Source organism: Drosophila tropicalis, unplaced genomic scaffold (genome assembly GCF_018151085.1).
Source record: "Drosophila tropicalis isolate 14030-0801.00 unplaced genomic scaffold, ASM1815108v1 contig_463, whole genome shotgun sequence".
In the NCBI taxonomy this organism is placed as follows: domain Eukaryota; kingdom Metazoa; phylum Arthropoda; class Insecta; order Diptera; family Drosophilidae; genus Drosophila; species Drosophila tropicalis.
Genome location: NW_027172929.1, coordinates 1,933,507 through 1,951,813, shown reverse-complemented (window position 1 = coordinate 1,951,813; position 18,307 = coordinate 1,933,507). Strand labels below are relative to the sequence as shown.

The 18,307-nt window shown below is 37.6% G+C and overlaps 2 protein-coding genes across 4 annotated transcripts; one reads left to right on the top strand and one right to left on the bottom strand.

The window, feature by feature from the left end:
* Positions 1 to 356: 356 nt before the first annotated feature.
* On the top strand, positions 357 to 16,010 carry LOC137574846 (probable serine/threonine-protein kinase DDB_G0272282). Of its 3 annotated transcripts, XM_068287290.1 has the most exons (8): positions 357 to 666; positions 1,268 to 4,094; positions 8,925 to 9,094; positions 9,191 to 9,264; positions 13,003 to 13,718; positions 14,216 to 14,385; positions 14,453 to 14,532; positions 15,205 to 16,010. In XM_068287290.1, the coding sequence occupies exons 2-8, from the start codon at positions 2,658 to 2,660 to the stop codon at positions 15,366 to 15,368; spliced, it is 2,811 nt and encodes a 936-aa protein (XP_068143391.1). In that variant the 5' UTR covers positions 357 to 666; positions 1,268 to 2,657; the 3' UTR covers positions 15,369 to 16,010. The 3 variants fall into 3 exon arrangements, 2 of the variants coding, with proteins under 2 accessions (XP_068143391.1, XP_068143392.1); XR_011032051.1 differs by lacking the exon at positions 15,205 to 16,010 and having other exon boundaries at positions 13,003 to 13,387; XM_068287291.1 differs by lacking the exons at positions 13,003 to 13,718; positions 14,216 to 14,385; positions 14,453 to 14,532; positions 15,205 to 16,010 and adding an exon at positions 10,281 to 12,423 and having other exon boundaries at positions 363 to 666.
* An 817-nt stretch (positions 16,011 to 16,827) lies between these two features.
* Positions 16,828 to 18,241, bottom strand: Uch-L5 (ubiquitin carboxy-terminal hydrolase L5). The gene is made up of 2 exons (XM_068287306.1): positions 18,064 to 18,241; positions 16,828 to 17,957 (listed from the first exon to the last, which is right to left on the bottom strand). The coding sequence occupies exons 1-2, from the start codon at positions 18,137 to 18,139 to the stop codon at positions 17,059 to 17,061; spliced, it is 975 nt and encodes a 324-aa protein (XP_068143407.1). The 5' UTR covers positions 18,140 to 18,241; the 3' UTR covers positions 16,828 to 17,058.
* Between the last annotated feature and the right edge of the window lie 66 nt (positions 18,242 to 18,307).

Below are 18,307 nucleotides of genomic sequence, written 5' to 3'. Positions count from 1 at the left end.
GATCAAATAGGGGTTCGATGTTGCTCTATGCTCTTGCAAGAAGAGTATATTAAATTTGATTAAAAGTCTGTAACTCATAGAGAAAGCATTTCCAATCATATAATGCATGTGTATGTATAAATTCTTGGTCAACACGTTAAGAGGAGGATTTGTATTGCTATGTCCGTCTTTTTGACCCTCTTTAATTTTGCATCAACGCTTACTCTTTCGAGCAATTCGACTTGTTTCATTAAAGCTATTTCCACTTTGACACCTGTAGATAGGAATGGTGCAATGCAAAATCTTGGAAGAGTACTCAGACTTCGACATGGCCGATGTTTGCCCGGCCGCTTTGGTTTATTGTTGTATTTGCTTTCATGAGAGGAGGGTGTACGTTGTCTCTGCTCATGTGTTTTCGTGTGTGTTTTGTTCCGTTTGCGTTTGTTCATTGATTTCCTAATTAAGTTTATAATTAAAATTAATTGAAAAATTAGCTACATTATACATGCATATACATATGTACATTTATGTAAGCTTCTATAGATTTATGCATGTAAAGTGACTTCCCGCGTGTTGTAACAGTTGTAACAATCAAATGTGTCTATTAAGCAATATCTGAAATACTTTGAATTCCACAACAAAATTTGAAAAACCAAAACCAAGAATGAGAATTGTGCCAAAAACGAGGTAATTATCATAATAATACTAATAATAATGAAAAAGACAGAATATAAATGGATATATAGAGAGAAACGAAGATAGAGAATGTGTTAGCTTAATTGATGATTTCCTTTTTGGCCCGCGCATTTTATTTATAAATTAAAAGCGTCTGCAATGACAATTATTTATTGAACAAAAGCGCCAGAAAGCAGAAACAAAGCACAAACAACCAAATTGCCAGCCACTCTGCCGCTCCATTTTAACTTTTGGAAAAAGTCATAAATTGCGGTTTAAGTAAGCCTAAGACACTAAGAAGCATTAGCGGTTGAGTGGGTGAGGGGATGTGGAGATGCAGTGTTGGGAGGGGGTTCATAGTTGTTTCGCGGGGGAGAGCTCCGATTGCAAGCAACTGCCCTCAGCACAGTGGAGTACTTAGCTCGTTTTGTGGCCTTGACAGTTGGTATGTTATGGATGGTTTACCTGCCGGCCTAAGGTACCTGCACAATTTGCCTGCTGTTTTATGACCTCGTAAATGAAAAACTGTAAAAATATTGTACATATATTCTATTTCTCAATTTCGAGACGGAAAAACTAATAAAAACTTTTACATATTATTTATGCATTCCAGGTGGTCCTCGTCTGCCAACTGAGTGGCAACTCTAGTCAAATGAACTGTTTTTACCTGCAGAGCCGGCAGTCAACACACCGTGAGCGTGAGTGTCAGAGCGAGAAAGGGGGCGCGGGCGTGAAATTTTCAAAAATAGCAGCAGTAACCATAATCCTACAGTCGCAGAGAGAGGAGCAGCAGCAGCAGCAGCGCCAGTTTCAGCAGGCATAATAATCAAAGATTAAATCAGGTTTATATGGAAAAGGGTTAAAAAAAGCAACGCTCGCAGGAAGAAATACACGTTTCCTAGCCTCACCGACAGCATCGGCAGCGGCAGCAGCAGCAACAACTACAACTACAACTGATTATACACACAGAGAGCGAGCGCGCGCGAGAGAGAGAGAGAGAGGGAGAGAGAACTGCGCAAGTCACTCGTATATGTACATATATATTTGAGCGTACCGTTTTTCTTTCACTGAGTTTTCTTTCGTCTGCCTTACGGTCATGTTGTGTTGTGACGGAAAAGCGGAAAATCTGAGAATAACAGCAACAGAGCACAATATATGATTTTGCGTTTGTTTTGAAAAAGCGCAATGTATTTGTTGTTTTTGTTTTTTTTATAGTGTTTGTGTATAAGTGTACGTGTCTGTGTGTGTGAGCGAGTACACGAAACTCGAGACCAAAAAGAAAGCTAGAAAATATAGTGCAAAAACGACAAAAAACGAAACAAAAAAAGTGAAGCCAAGTAATAATAATAATAATAATAAAATAGGCAAAAAAGACGGCAGACCAGTTTAAAAAAGGAAAAGAGACCAAGTCAGAGGCAAGGAGTGGGAGAGAGATAGAGAGAAATAGAGAGAGAGAGCAAAAAACGTCTATTTACAGGGCTGGCTATATATACATATATATATGTGTCTCTCTCTGTGTGTGTGAGGCAATTGAACGTACATACAACAAAAACAACAACAACAACGACCACATACGGTGAAAAGGCCCATTTCAAGGAGCGAAAGGCAGCAGCAATAAGAATAATAAATTACACTTTGCTATAATAAGAAGAAAAATTTATATACACACACACACACATACAACAAATATATACATATACAACAACGCCAGCAGCAGCAAGTAATTGTGCGAGTGTGTGTGTTAGTGAGTGTGGAAAATTGTAATAAAATATGAGCAAGAAGAAGAAAAACTAAAAGAAAACGTGAAAAGTAAAGTAAGCAAAGGAAAAACGAAAAAAAATAACCTAACCGAAGGAGAACAAAAAAAAAAAAAATAATAATAAAACAAACTAAATATGTGCCATTCTGTAAAGCTTTAAATTTTGTTAAATTGTTTTTTTTTTGTTTGTTTGTATATTGAGTGTGTGTGTGTGTTTCTTTTTGTTCGAACTCAGTATTATTTAATGTCCTCAAAAATGTCCTGCATATCGAGCAACTTTAGCTCATTTTTCCTCAACTCGCTTAATGATGCTTCAGAGTTTTCCAAATACTTGAGCAATGGCGAATTGAAATGCACAAATTTCGAAGAATTTCAAGTGTTTGGCTGTGGTGCGCCGCAGTCGCAGCCAACGTCACAGCAGCAGCAGCAACAACAGCATCAGCAAATACAGTATTCACACACACACATGGCCAATGGAGTCGCAGATGGAGTTGGTGGTGAAACCTGCCTTACATTGGCAACGGCGACATCAGCCCTACCGACAGGAGGAGTGGGCAATGCACCGACGTCCATCAGTTTAGGAGGATCAGTCCAAGCTACAGCAGCCGGATCAGCAACTGTAGCGGCGGGAGCAACACCTACATCATCTGCCACAGGAGCAGCAGCAGGAGCAGCGCAAAGCAATCGTTGGCCAACAGCACTGGCTACACCAAATGGACATATTCATCAATCTCATCACCATCATCAGCAGCAGCACCCTCATCCTCACCATCATCATCATCATCATCACCATCACACAACAGGAGGAGGAGGAGGCGGAGGAGGATCATCTTCGGTTCCCCAACATTTCGATGGTTCCTTTGAGTTTATCAAATATCTGCGTCACTCCACGGATTTTTCCTCCAGTACGTCATCATCATCAAATGCCACCGAATCAGCAAATCATCAGCAAACGGCAGCATCAACGGACAAATCTTCTTCAATATCAAATTCTTCCAAATTAACATTAGCTCATACACCACCACCACCACCCCAATCCCAATCGCCCGTGTCCAGTTTAGGTCTGATCGATCTGGATAGCAGTACTTCACAGAAATCACGTTCCGCCTCACGCAAAGTAGCCGCCTTATTGTCTTCCGTTTCGCGTGCTTCCTCCCATAGCCTTGTTGTCATGGATTCCAGTTCTTCCGCGTTGGATGTATTTGATCATGATTCAAAGCAAACGATGTTCGATATGCAACACAACATAACCTCAAATGGTTCATCCAATTCCAATGAATCGTCACTGGAATTGCTTGCCTTTCCCAATTCCCATTTGAATGCCTCCAATTCGAATACCTCGTCAGAGGGTGGAGCTGGTGAATTTGTTGGTCTTCTCACTGGCTGCAGTGCCGGCAGCGTTAGCGGCGGCGGCGGTGGCGGTGGTGGTGCCTCATGCTCATCATCGACTGGTTCATCTGCCTCAGCATCGCATACACCCAAATTGCTTGGCAATTTTGTGATCAAGGAAAATTTCGATGTACATTCATCGCATAAAGTTGAGGAGGGCATATTTCAGCATATGAATAAATTGCCACCAAAGAAAAAGGATACCTTAAAGCAGATGGGCGTACGATTCACTGGCCAAATGACGCTAACGGATAAATCGATTGTGGTGGAGAATTTCATCAAGTTTTGTGAGGTGAGTTCTTGTAACGAAAGCGGGGCGGGGTCCGGTTCGGGGTGGGGGTGCTGGGCTGTAGATGAAATGGGAGATGTGGGATGGGGTTGTGAATGGAAAGGACTTGCGAGTCAAATTTCGTTTCCCCATTCTCTCTCTCTCACTCGATTCCACTTCCATCTCATTCTCCCGTTTTTGCCCATTTCCATATGCAATTTAAATATTTTCACATATGTATAAACATACACCTTATATACATATACACACACACATATGTACGTATGTGTATGTATTTATTATGATGTTGGCTGTGTAATGTCCGGCATTATTGGTGGTGCGGGAATTTGAAATTTTTGGGTCTGTGGGGATGTGTGGAGTGTGGGTAGGGGTAGGTAATAGCCCCTTAACAAAATGTTTTGTATGTGCTAATGGGGTGAGAAGAAGAGTACACTAAAATGCGTTCTAAATCGTTAGTATGATGTTTCAAATTTACTTGCAAATGGATTTTAACATGTATAAAATGTCTTAAAAGACTTGAAGAAATGGAAAATCGGTCAAGGAAATAAAACCATCTACATTTGAGTCTGAAATTTTACTATATTCGCATATTTGTGGCATTTGCAGTTATCTTTTAAACTTTTAAGCCAATTACCCAAAGATCCTTACAAATGATTGAACATTATTCCTTCTTTGGTTTCTTGATAAAGAAAGCTAGTGGTTGTTTCTTCTTAGGGGAGCATCTAGCGAAAAAAGGATCGAACATTTTACATAGCATACTCTTGGGCGAGAAATTTATTTATTGAAAATTCATATATTGTATGTATGTATTATCAATAGTTTTACCTAATGAATACCAATTGTGATTTACATTAGTCACCGCTAAAATGCGTACAGATATATTATATATACATATATATATATATATAATGTACATATTTAGGATATTCATAATATGAACATGTACCCACCTCACCCCTGTTTATATCCTTTACACAGGCGCATTTCTCACTCTATTATTATATGTAGGAATGTGAGAGTGTGTGTGTGAAATCATCTCCTCACCTACCCCACCCATCAGCCCATATTCACATATAGAAAGCACACTCATACTACCATACAAATGTCATTATAAATTGTAATAACAGAAGCAGAGACGCCGATGCCAAAGCCAACGCCATCGGCTATGGGAGGCGGCGGCAGCAGCGTTGACTGCAGCAGCCAACCACAAATTCAGCATACAACTGTAATCATGTGTGCACAATGTTTGTACGTCTGTTTGAGAGTGTGTGTGTGGCTGTATGTGTGTTGGAGCTTCTAAACACCTACACATATCCCCTTTCCCCATATACACACACACACATACATAAACACACGCCCTTCCGTACCGTGCCGAACATTTGGCGCCCTTTTCAACACTATAGAGAGACCAGGCCCAGGCCAGGCACAGGCACAGGCCACCATGCTCATTACAAAGCGTTCAGCTTTATCAGAAGAATACACAGACATACATACATACTAACAAACTAGATTTGTTGGAATATCCACCTAACCACCCACACACACACACACACATACAGACAGACCTACATACAGACGGACCACACTGAAACTATGTACAAAATGGCATTGATGGCATAATACAGCAACAACAACGACGGCAACGACGACGACGACGTCAAGGAACAGAAGGACGAAGCTAACCTTATTTCAACGGGCTCTTCGGCCCGGCTGCCTATATTACAACACATTTTAGTTCTAAGACGCTCTCTTCCACCTACACACACACACAACACACACACACACAATTTCTGTCTATCTCCATCTTACTTACAAAGTTACTCTCACTCTCTCTCGCTCTCTCAATCTCTGATGGTTGTAGTTGTAGGGTCGGGGTGTGTGAGTGAGAAGAAATGGAATTGGGTGGCAACCCCCAAAAAAGCTCAAGTCAGCTGCAGAGAATGGAGGCAAAGATGGAGACGGTTGGCGGTGATGGCGGTTGCTATTGAGTAATTGTACATACATACATATATATCACAACCCGCCCGCCCCTACTGCCCCACGACCCATCCCGCCCATCAACAGCAAAGTTACTTGGACTGTCCGTTGCTGTTGGGGCTGCTTTGCTTGGGCAGGTCCTTTTGCTCCATATGTATGAATGGATGTGTGTCTGTGACTGTGTATGTACATACATACGTATATGTATATGTATGTCTGTATGTATTTTATCAACACATTTTATACTACATGTCTCTATATTGGAGGATGGACTCTGTGTATTTGGGTGCCCCATGTTGAAGGCTACTAAGTGCGCATGCAATGAGAAGGTTTACCCACACAAATGCATACAAATGTGTATGAATGTTTTCGCTATATGTGTACGTCTATATAGTTGATTTTTGCTTGTGTATGTATGTGCGAGGGAGGCGCAGGTATTAAACGTAAGGACACCTTGATTATAATTTAAAATTAGATCTATGTACATAACTGTACATGCAAACTCTTTATGCATGTATACATTTAGTATATAGACAAAATATACAGGAAGAGAGATTAAATATTAAATAGTTTGTTCATATTAAATTAGTGTTAGGCAGAATTAGAAACAACTTTTCATTAGGTGGCAACACTTTTTTGTTTAATTAGAAGAACCAAATTAGGCTGTTAAACGCACACACTCAAACACACACACACATGCACACAAGTGAAAGTGTGAAAACTTTTACTTCCCCCTCAATCACACTGTGCCACCCCTGTGCACACACACACACACACGCAACATGAAAAAATCATTGCAGCAACAGCCACGCACAAGCCGACAGCAACAGCAACAAAAAGGAAAACAATTCACACTTGTCTCAATAAAAACAACAACAAACCACATCACACCCGCACACAGGCACACACACGCACGCAGACACTGGCACAGACACAACAACCGCAATCCTGCCACACACAAACATCCAAGCAGAGCAGCAGGCAGAACTCAAGCAGAGAGACTACGTCACGCATGTCTGCCAATAAGTTTGCACAAAAAAAAAAAAAAAAAACAAGAACAAAATACCGCAACACATTGCCCGTTTTGTTGTTGTTGCTGTCGGTTGGTGGCTTGTTTCTTCTTTTTTTTTTGGCCATGGGAATGCTAACACACATACACAAACAAAAGCGGACAAGTGGGCAGCCAGCAGCAACAGGAGAGCTTCTGTTCTTAATAAGTAGCGCCGCCGTCAACTGTCCAGGCAGGTGCCTGCTGCTCCTGGCGTTAAATTTTCTCTTTCTCTCTCTCTTGTTTTTTCTTTATCTGTCTTCATACATGTATGTACATACATATGTATATATATTTAGCTGCTGTCTGTCTCATTCTTTCTAGCACTGAGCTGCTGATGATGTGAGTTTTAAGTTTCGTCACTCCTTTTGCTCTATTGATTTTTAACATAATCAAAAATCCAAAATGTATGCAGCGCAGTCAGCATTTCATATTATATGTATGTATGTGTCAGTATGTTTGTGTGTGTGTGCTTAGGTAGGTTGGGGTGGGGCAACTGATTATGAGGATGTTGATAAGTTTCAACTGACGACGACGACAACGACGACGTCGTCAAGAACGAACAAGGAAAACGAACATACATACATACATTCATACGAATAACAGAACGAAGGCTAACGAAGACCAACAACAAAAGGCTGCTGTGCCTACTAACACATGCAGACACACATACACATACAGAATGGCAACCCTTTCTATCTTTGGGGAAGCAGGATGAGTTTGAAACCCTTTCTCCTCCTCCTCCTCATATAAATGTTTGTGTGTGTTTTGGGTGGGTGCGGGAGTCAAGATGAGAAGAGAGTGAGTGCCAGAGAAAGAGTGAGAGAGAGAGAGAGCCGGGGAAAAATGGCTTCATTGAAAATGTTGTTTGCTTTTCTATTTGGGTTTGCTTTAGTGCCTTTTCTGCTTCCTTTTTTTTTATTTTTATTTTGCCTTCCCTTTCTACGGCACCCATACTCATACATACGTACATATAATTTTACAACTATAAAATATACATTGTATGGGTGTGTGTACGTATGTATGTATGTGTTTTGTGGGTAAAGGGAATTTCGGGTGGGATTGTGGGTTGCTTTTTGGTAAAGGGAACGGAAGAGGGGGCGACCGGCTGCAAGTTTTTGGCTTTTGTGTAAAATTTTCGTTTTAAACTTTTGCCTTGTACACGAATTATAAGTTTTGATTAGTAAGGGGTAAAGTTTTTCCTATATATGAGAGATGAAAATTGTAAAGGGCTGGGGTGGTTTCCTTTTTTTGGTTGGGTTAGTGGTGGAGCTCTATGTATGTATATAATAAAATATATATATATATGTACATACATACATGTAAACCTATGCATATATGTACATACATATGTATATGGGAAATGAGTTTTAATACATGAAAACAGCCTAAAAAAATGAATAGAAAACAAGATTAAAAAGTCCATGGGGAGAAGGGGGCGTATAGCAAAAAAGGGGGCGACGATAGAAGCTAGATTCGAGATGCCTTACTTTAGTTTCATTATTTTGTAACAAATGGCTTGAAAAGGATTTTGATTAGTTTAAACATAAAAGAATATGTATAGGAAAAAGAATAAAGTCAATCAATTGTACAGTACAGTAAAAATTTAATAACGCGAACAGAAAAAAAAGGTTCTTAATGATTCTTTAATCAAAAATATAACAGATTTGATTCAAGTTATGAACTATAGAGTTACTAGATTAGATCAATGCGTCAGCGATTAAACAATTCCCTAGAATTCTCTTTAAATTTAAATAGTTTTGAATTACATCTCATTTGGTTTCTTTCGATTTGTTGTTGTTTTACAGGAATACGATATTAAGGATCATCGGCCTTGGCTATCATTAAATCAATGCGGCCTCAATAAACCGGAACAAATCAAATTTGCACGTTATTTGGGCCAAGGATTGCCAACATTTACTCTATTTTGCATTTATAGCAATTTTAAGAATTTGTTTTGTACTAAACGTACGGAAATGTAAGTAAAAAGGTCGCCTAAAAGTAGACTACACATATACTATATGGATTTGTTTGGTTTTTTGGTTCCTTTTCTTTAATGTATTGTATTTCACAGCTACACCAAGGATGGCTATAATCTGCCTTATATACTGGATAAAACCAAACGCTTTCTGGCCAATACAACAGCTGGTAAGCTTGCTTAGCATAATGTACAAAATATACAAATACATATAGATAAATGGATATGATGTATGTACATATGTATGTGTGTACACATAACTATATACTACATACATATGTATGTACATATATTATATACATAGGTTAGCTAAAGTTAGTGCAAATGCAGCAGCAGAAAAATGAACAGGCTGAGCAAAATCACTCGAAATGTGCTAAATTTTAAAAATATACACACAGTAAACCCCGCCCCTTCCTCTGCCACTACCACCACCACCACCTTCACTAAAGAAAAACTAAAGAGAAACAGAAATGAAAGAAACAAGAAAAGAAAATAAGAAATAACATCAAGTGCCTCATTTTTATTTCGGTTTTTGCGTTTTAATATGATTTTTACTATTTTCTGCATTTTCATTTCAATTTTTCTATTTCAATTTTAAGCACTTGCTTCTGTTTGCTTCTGTCTTTTTCTATCTCTTGCCTATTATTCTCTCACTCGCTCGCACTCTCTTGCTATCAGGAATACAAAACAAAAAAACAAAAAAAAAAAAAACTCAGTGTATACCCGGAAACAAACTTCGGCATGACGAAGTTTATATACCCTTGCAATAATACGACTTTACACACAGATAATGCAAAATATTTGTTTTTGTTTTTCTTATTCATTTTGCATTTCAATTAGTCGATAAAGCTTTAAAAGATTTGTTTAAACAAAATGTCCGAACGGAAAAAGGTTACACAGATTGCAGTTTCTTCCTTCTATTCAGATAGCAGGCATTATATTTTTGATTTTTAGTTTCCCTTGCAAGGGCTATAAAATAATCGATAAAAAAATAATAACGAATTGGCTGCCATTTAGTATGAAAACAAAAAAGAAAAGGGAAAATAAATTCACTCATTTTAATTTTCTTTGACTTCAAATTTTATTTGTGTTTTTCCTCTTTCTTCTACTTTTTTCCTAAAAAAAAAAAAAAACCAACAAACAAACAAACAAAATAAAACAAACAAACAAACCAAAAAATAATAAGACAAAGAAAAAGAAAATACCAACAACAACAACAGCAACAATAGTAGTAACAGCAACAAAACAACCAACAACAAATCCAACAACAAAGTCAACATTAAAACCAACAACACTACAACAACATCCACACCGGTTAAACAAACAGCACAACAACAACAAGAACAAAATCCCGAACAAGGTGATATTCCGGAGACTGCTTCAGCTCCACCACCTCCTCCTTCTACGGCAAGTGTAGCTGCAGCAGCACCCGCCTCACCGGCCGCCGCATCATCGTCATCTTCATCATCATCGTCCGCTGCACTGGCAGCGACTGGAGGAGGCGCTGTTCGCACAATGACACCAAATTCAAGGCCAGCCACGCCCCTAATGGCAGGCAATGCAGTGGGCAATGGAATTGCCACTGTAGGCTCTGGAGTTGGACAACATTTGCCATCGAGTGTACCTCTGGGACAGCAGCAGCAGCAGCAACAACCACCACCGCTAACACCACAACAACAGCAACAGCAGCAGCAGCAACATCATCACCAGCATTCGCATTCACATGCTCATTTGCCACCACATCATCCACAATCACATCCGCAACTACATCCACATACGCCAACTCGAATGCATCCGCAACAACAACATCTACATTATCCACCAGCAACGCCGCCACCACCACCGCCACATCTCCATCAAGGGCATCCACATTATGCTTATCCACCGCAACACCATCCACACTTCTATCCACATCAACATCCACACGCACATGCACATCCTCACCCACATCCGCATCCACATGCGCATCCGCATCCATCGCATCCACATCAACAGCAGCATCCGCATCAGCAACATCCTCATCCGCATATTCAACATATGGCTGCCATGGGCTATAGCCAAGGACCGCCGCCACCACAAATACCATCACAACAACTACAACAACAACAACAACAACAGCAACAACAGCAGCAGCAGCAACAAACAGCACCGCCAACAACATCCCAGCAGCAATCATCTTTAGCGGCAGCGGCAGCAGCAGCAGCCGCTGGACCACAACAATCCTCTTCTCCATCCCCATCCGCCATGTGAGATTGGCTACGGCGTGGCGCCAAAGGCAGAAATTGAAACGATGTGATGTGAGATTGTTGGCGCCACCTGTTGACAGAAATATTGTATCCCAATTAGAAAACATTCTGCTTTTCCCCTCCCTCAAAATGAAAAACAAAAGCAAACAATTTATTTTCACAAGTATTTCCTATCACTTTATTTAGTTTTTTTTTTTTTATATAAATATATTGTTCATTTAATTTTATTATTCGTTTGTAGACTAATTTTTAACCAGCTTTTTGCCAAATTTTCATAAAAACAAAAAAAAAAAAAGTAACGGTTGTTCGTAATTCCACCAAAAACTTGAAAGCAAAAATTATCCACAAGCATCTAACTAAAATATAAAAATGTAACGTACTTTAAGATACCTCCAATGCATGTCGGAATCAAATGGACTCGGATTTGAATCCGAAGAAGAAGAAGATGACTTTGAAATTTTGATTATTGCTTGATTCATGTGAGAATATGAAAGTTATTCAAATTTTTGATGGAATTACAAATACATAGGTTTATTTATTTTTTGTCTTTTTATATAGAACAAAACCTATAAATGTATTATGTTTGACCATATGAGATTATACATACCTATACCATTTAAATTAATATATACACACTCGCACACACACACACACACACACAAGACCCCGAATACTATGCAATGTTATTCCTTGAAAAGAGATTATTACAATTAACAAAATGAAATGAATAATAACACCACACTAAAAACGTATATATATATATATACATACATATATATATATATATTGATATATTTTATTAAGCCAAGAACAAGAAATGATGATATGTGTAAAAACCAATCCTAATTATACAAGTAAATACATCTCCTCTATATATATACATACATACAAATGTATATATACATATACATATATATATATATATGTACATACATATACATAAATATTGAGTTTGTTTGCAAACACAACACACAAACAAAAACCATCATAGATATGTATGTATATATGTATATATATACATATATGTATACATATACATACATACAATGCATATATAAAGCAGAAAACAATTGAGAACAAAAAGTTGTTAAAATTTTGTTTATTATTCTAAATGAATTGCCTGTTTAACGCCGCCTCTGCATTTGTGCTCGGTCATTATGGGTGTGGGTGTGAGGGGTTGGGGGGAGGTTGTTTCTATGCTATTTTCTGTTTGTTATAGATTCTCAGCTTTAGCATAGAGAAAATTAAGTTTTGAATTCTTTAGCATTTCATGATCATTGATTGATTGTTTAATTCTTGTAGATTTCAAATGGTTAATGGATTCGTTTTTTAAATAGTGTGTTAATGGGTTGTGAAAATCCTCAATAACGGATCATGAGAAACAATAATGATCGTTCAATTCTTGAATCTAAGGAAAAAGACATTCGAATGATTAGAAATTGTTCGCAAATTGCAACACCAAGTTAAAGAAAGGACAACCTATATCTGTAAATCCTTAAATTCGTCTGATTACAAATGAAACGAAATCGATAGCATAGAAATGTCTCTTTCTTCTAGTTGGATCCTTAATGATAGGGGGGAGGGAGAAGGACAGAGGGAGTATTGACATTTCTCTATTCTCTTTCTCTGTTTGTTTTTGTTTGCTTTAATTCTGTTTTGTAGACCTCAAGAATATGGCAGCTGCGAATGATGGCTCACTGGAATTTGTTAATAGCAACAGTAGTGGCAATAACAGCAACACCAGCAGCAGTAATAGCAATGCTAGCAGCTGTAATAGTAACAGCAGTGCCACTGTTAACAATAACAGCAGCAGCAACAGTAGCAACAGCGGCAATAACAATGTGGGCAGCAACAACATTATCAACAACAACAACAACAACAGTCATCACAGCAATCATGGACAAAATAATATAAACAGTTATGTGACAGCAGCAGCAGCAGCACAAGCCGCAGCAGCCGCAGTTGCATCGGCCCAACAACAACAGCAGCAACAGCAGCAGCAACAACAGCAACAACAACAACACCAACAATCAGCATTGGATCCACGGTATGGCTGTAGTGCATCAGCTGAAAGGGGGCCAAGCACATTGTTGCCACCGCCACCATTACCATTACCCCCCCATACAGGGCTAGCTCTGCCGTTACCTTTACCACCGCCATTGGGTCCGCCACCAAGATCACTCGAGCACATGATTATCTATGAGAATTTCGATGTACATGAGACGCATCGGATTGAGGATGGGGTTTGCACACATATTAGCCGCCTGCCGCCCAAAAAGCAGGAATTATTAAAACAGTTCGGTATACAGAGTAGCCAGCAATGTCTGAGCAATTATGAAAAGTACATACTCATCGAGAATTTCATCAAGTTTTGCAATGTGAGCAAAGAAAATTACAAAAAAACCAAAAAAAACAAAAAACTAACTAACAAATCGACACAAGCAACAAATGCAAAATGCATTTATGTATATGAAAAAAAAAGGAGAGGAATATTATTAGTAGGAGGAGGAGCAGCATCAACATCAAAGCGCTCCCTCGTACTGAAAAAAAAAACAAATATCAAAGAAAAAAACAAATAAGAAAGAAAATCGAGAAATACAAGAAAGCTACATATATGTATATGGTGAAAAGCGGAGATTTGTTCTTATCTAATGAAGAATTGGCAGAATTGGCAGATCGAACGAAACGAAATGAAAAACCAAAAATTCCATTCACATCATTTATTTAGTATAGAACAAAACTCTTGCCCTGATTTATTAATGAAATTTTACTAATGTATTTTTTTTTTTTTTTTATTTATATTTTTCCCAATTTATACATCTGTATTTGTGTGTGTGCATGTGTGTGTGTGTGTGTGTGATTTATATGTATATAGGAATATCAGATATCCGATCATCGACCCTTTTTGGACTTCCACGAGAGCGCTTTATCCAAATGTGAGCAACTTAAATTTGTACGATATCTGGGCCAGGGGTTATCCAATTTGACATTAAACAAAATCTATGTGGCATTTAAAGATCTAATGAGTCATGGTCGCACGGAAAAGTATGCATTGCAATATAAAGTATATTTGTCTACCTCATTAATGGATAATCATCCCTTGTGTTAACAGATCGGGACTGGACAATTATAATCTGGATGCTTTATTAAAAAAGAAACGCAAGAATCTTTACAATCGCTTACATGCGGCAGGTATGTAATATCTAATCATTTTAGAGAATATGGTGGCTATATACTCTCTAGAGACATCCTCGATTTCCAGTTTAGTGCAGACTCCGAGAGATTGCGGCAAACTAAATAGAAATAACTCTACATGCGATTTATAGCTGAAGGATATAGCTTCTGAATAATATATAGAGAAACATAAGTCTAACGGTGTAGAAAACAGAGAGTCATCTAAGTGTTTAGGGCTGTTTACATGCATCTCCAGGACTAACTTGGATTAAGGCTTTGAAGAAATTTCTTCAACTTCTTGTTCTAAGGCTAGGGATGTCAATAGTTTCGCTTATCTTAGGATTCTTTGTATGATTTCAATACTATCTAAGATCTAAGGAGACGCCCATAAGTTACGTAAGAATCTCAAGGGGCATTTGTCCTCAAAAACTTTGACTATGACCATCGCTATAGATCAATTTCTTTTTAAAAGGTCACAGGATATGAGATTTAAATTATGGCTTTTAGAATAGTTATACAATAAGAATATAATCACTGAACTAAATATTAAATATTAACAATATTTGTTATATTTGTTTGTTGTTTAAAGACCTCTAAGCCTTTAACCAACATCTTGAAATGACGTTAAATTGAATTGCTTGTCCGGGATATTAAAGTCTTGTTTTAATCTGTTTGCGTTTGCGTTTTTAGCGCCCAGCATTGATATAACCGCCTATGAAACAGCACAGCATCCCCATACACGCCCACTTCACGCCTTTGCCGCCCTAAATGCTGGTACGCAGCAACAGCAACAGCGCAGCGAAGTATGCAACGATTTGGCAACACAGTACAGTTATGCACCACAGCAACGGTAAAAGCAACAACTATAACATCGGCAGCAGCAACAACAACTACAACACACATACATATACATATATATTCTTCCTGGAACTGGACCAGTAACTGTTGTGTCTTCAAGAACTAAAAACAAAAGAAAAATTGTTAAACAAAATTTAATCCAAAAAAAAAAAACCAAAATTAAAACATTATGGGAAAACTAAGTGCTAAAACTACATAACATACATACAAACAAACATGCCCAATAAAAATTAGTAAAAAAAAAAAAACAAAAACAAAAACCTAACAAACTTTAGCCTAAAAAATGTTAACAAAATCAGAAAATGCATAAATGAAAACATAATTAAAACAATTTAGCCAAGCAAAAATATGAAAATCGACTTTAAGTGAAGCATAATTTAAACCTATATACATACATATACATATATATATATATATACATATATTTTCTGTAGCGCTTCTACTTCGGTTTCCAAAACAAAAAAAACAAAAACAATTGCAACACATCCAACGCATCCCAAAAAAATCCCTCCTTCCCTTTGAATACCTCCTCTTCCTTCCTTTTACCAGTTCTCTAGTTATTAAGATCTAGTCATATAAGAGCAAAACACCAAAAACAAAACAAAAATAACTTGAAATAAAGGAAACACTAAATCAAAGACCTCCCAAAATGAAAGTTCCCGATATGAAGAATCATAAGCGTATTGAATTGTAGACAACTAGATAATAAGCTAAATCAGATTAAAGCAGATCGGCTGCAGTATGAGATTACGATTATGATGATTAACAAAAAACAAAAACTAAATATTCCTATATACAATTATATATACATACATATATATATATATATATATATATATATATGCAGGCATGAAAATTAAAAAGCAGAACCGAAGAAAATCAAATCGAAACACCTAGCAATTGTAAATTATATATATAGTATATATATATATATATATATACACATACATATACAGACATATATGAATAACGGAAAATATATTATTATTATATACGGAAATGATCAATTGTTTTTTACTGATTGAACTCCTCTCTTCAAGTTGCTCATCTTTATTCGAATTTATGGAATATAAATAAATCAAAATCTTCTAATTCATTTCATTCTATTTTTGGTTTTTGCAAACAATTGAAAATACAACCCTTTGGCCTTTTATTATTTGTTTCAAAACTATTTTAGAAAATACAGATATTCCTGATTTTTGTGTTATCCTTTCTATATCTTCGAGTGTCCAGGTAAAATCCAGGTAATTTTACAAAAAACAAAATCGCCCTTGTTTTATGTCAGGATGATCATTTGAATCGTCATACCTTATATCATTTTTTAACTGATTTATCGTGCCCAAGTTCTAAAAACCAATTGAAATCTTTCTCTAAGGAGGCAGGATATTGTAATGAGTGAGAGTAAGATGCCATATAAATGCCAGGACAATTTAGTAAATACATGAAATATACATATTTTGTAGAGGGGGTAAAATCTTTATTATTATTGCTGTTTATCTTTTTTTTCTTTTCTATAGTTTTTCTAGTTATATAGAGTAACACGACGAAGGAGAGTTTACGAGTAGAAAAAAGTAAAAAGTTTTTTTTTTTTTTTTTTTTTTTAGTACAAGGCAGTTTTTCTCCTAACTATGTATATAGCCATGGTATATTTGTATGAAGATATTGTTTTTGTTTTTAAAGCAATTTTTAATTGCTATCCTTTTTGCATTGTTTCTGTTCGCGTTCCAGCGCCCGCTGCTTTGCCTTCTCATAAATGGGCATCAGTTGTCCAGTCTCGCCAAGCATTTTCAGCAATTCGACTATAAACGGCAAATAATTGTGTTTGCGTCTTACATTTTCCAGTTTGTAGCGTTTCTTTTTTTCGATTTCATATTGTATATAGGATCGCAGGCTATTTATTTCAGTCTGACGATCTTCCTCGGTATCCATGGCATTTTCACTGGGATTTAAAAGTTTATCAATTTGCTGTTCATAAATACGTTGCCGATCCGAAATAAGAGCCATCAGATTGAAATGGATTTCTCCATTGCAGTAGCGTTGCATCCGTTTCTCAATAATGGGGCGAACAACATCAACCCAATTTTGCTCTGGCTTGATCTCGCCCAAATCAATGGGACCCTCGCGCAAACCATCTAACTCATAGAGACGACCGCCAATTGGCATATAGCCCACAAAATGATATACATCCTCATCCTTTTGGGGATTCTTCATGTCCAATTCGAAGAGAGTTTGCCTCGCAAACGAATTGTGCACTGTGCGTATTTGGGAGGCATTACTTAAGGTTAGTCCCTTTGTGTAAGGATCAAAGCATTGACAAAAGTCTTTAAAATTGGTAAGCGTTTCGCCTAGTTTAATGTCCTCGTGCTCGAGATTCATCAGCAGACTTAATATGGCCTGGGTGGCGCAGGCATTGCTGATCACTTGCTTGGCAAAGAAGATATTATCCTTGTCTAGGACCACTTTACCAGCAGGTTCATCTTCCTGAACCCATTTAAAGAGGAATATCAGACCATGAATGGGTTCTAGATTCTTGAACGATTCACCATCCAGACTCCAGATTTCCTCTACCTGGGCACCATCGCAGCCTAAAAAAGGTTTGTTTTGTTAGTTCTAATTGAAACCTTAAGCCCTGGCGTTGTCGCTGCCGGCGTCATTGAAAGCGCGCGGCACCAACAACAATGCTAAACATACCGAATTCGCGGATAAGTTCAGTAAAAACACCCGGATCACTCTCTATGAGACACCAGTTGCCAGCTGCTTCACCCATTGTGATTTGATGTACTGTTCTTTTTTTATAAAAGATTTAAAATTAAATAAAATAAATTTTTTGTCAACTCACAGGCAATGTTGCCAGATATCTGTTTTATCGATACATTAGAGTGTTGCCAAATACTCGCTCAATGAATGAACATACAAAAAAAGCTAGTTTTGGCTA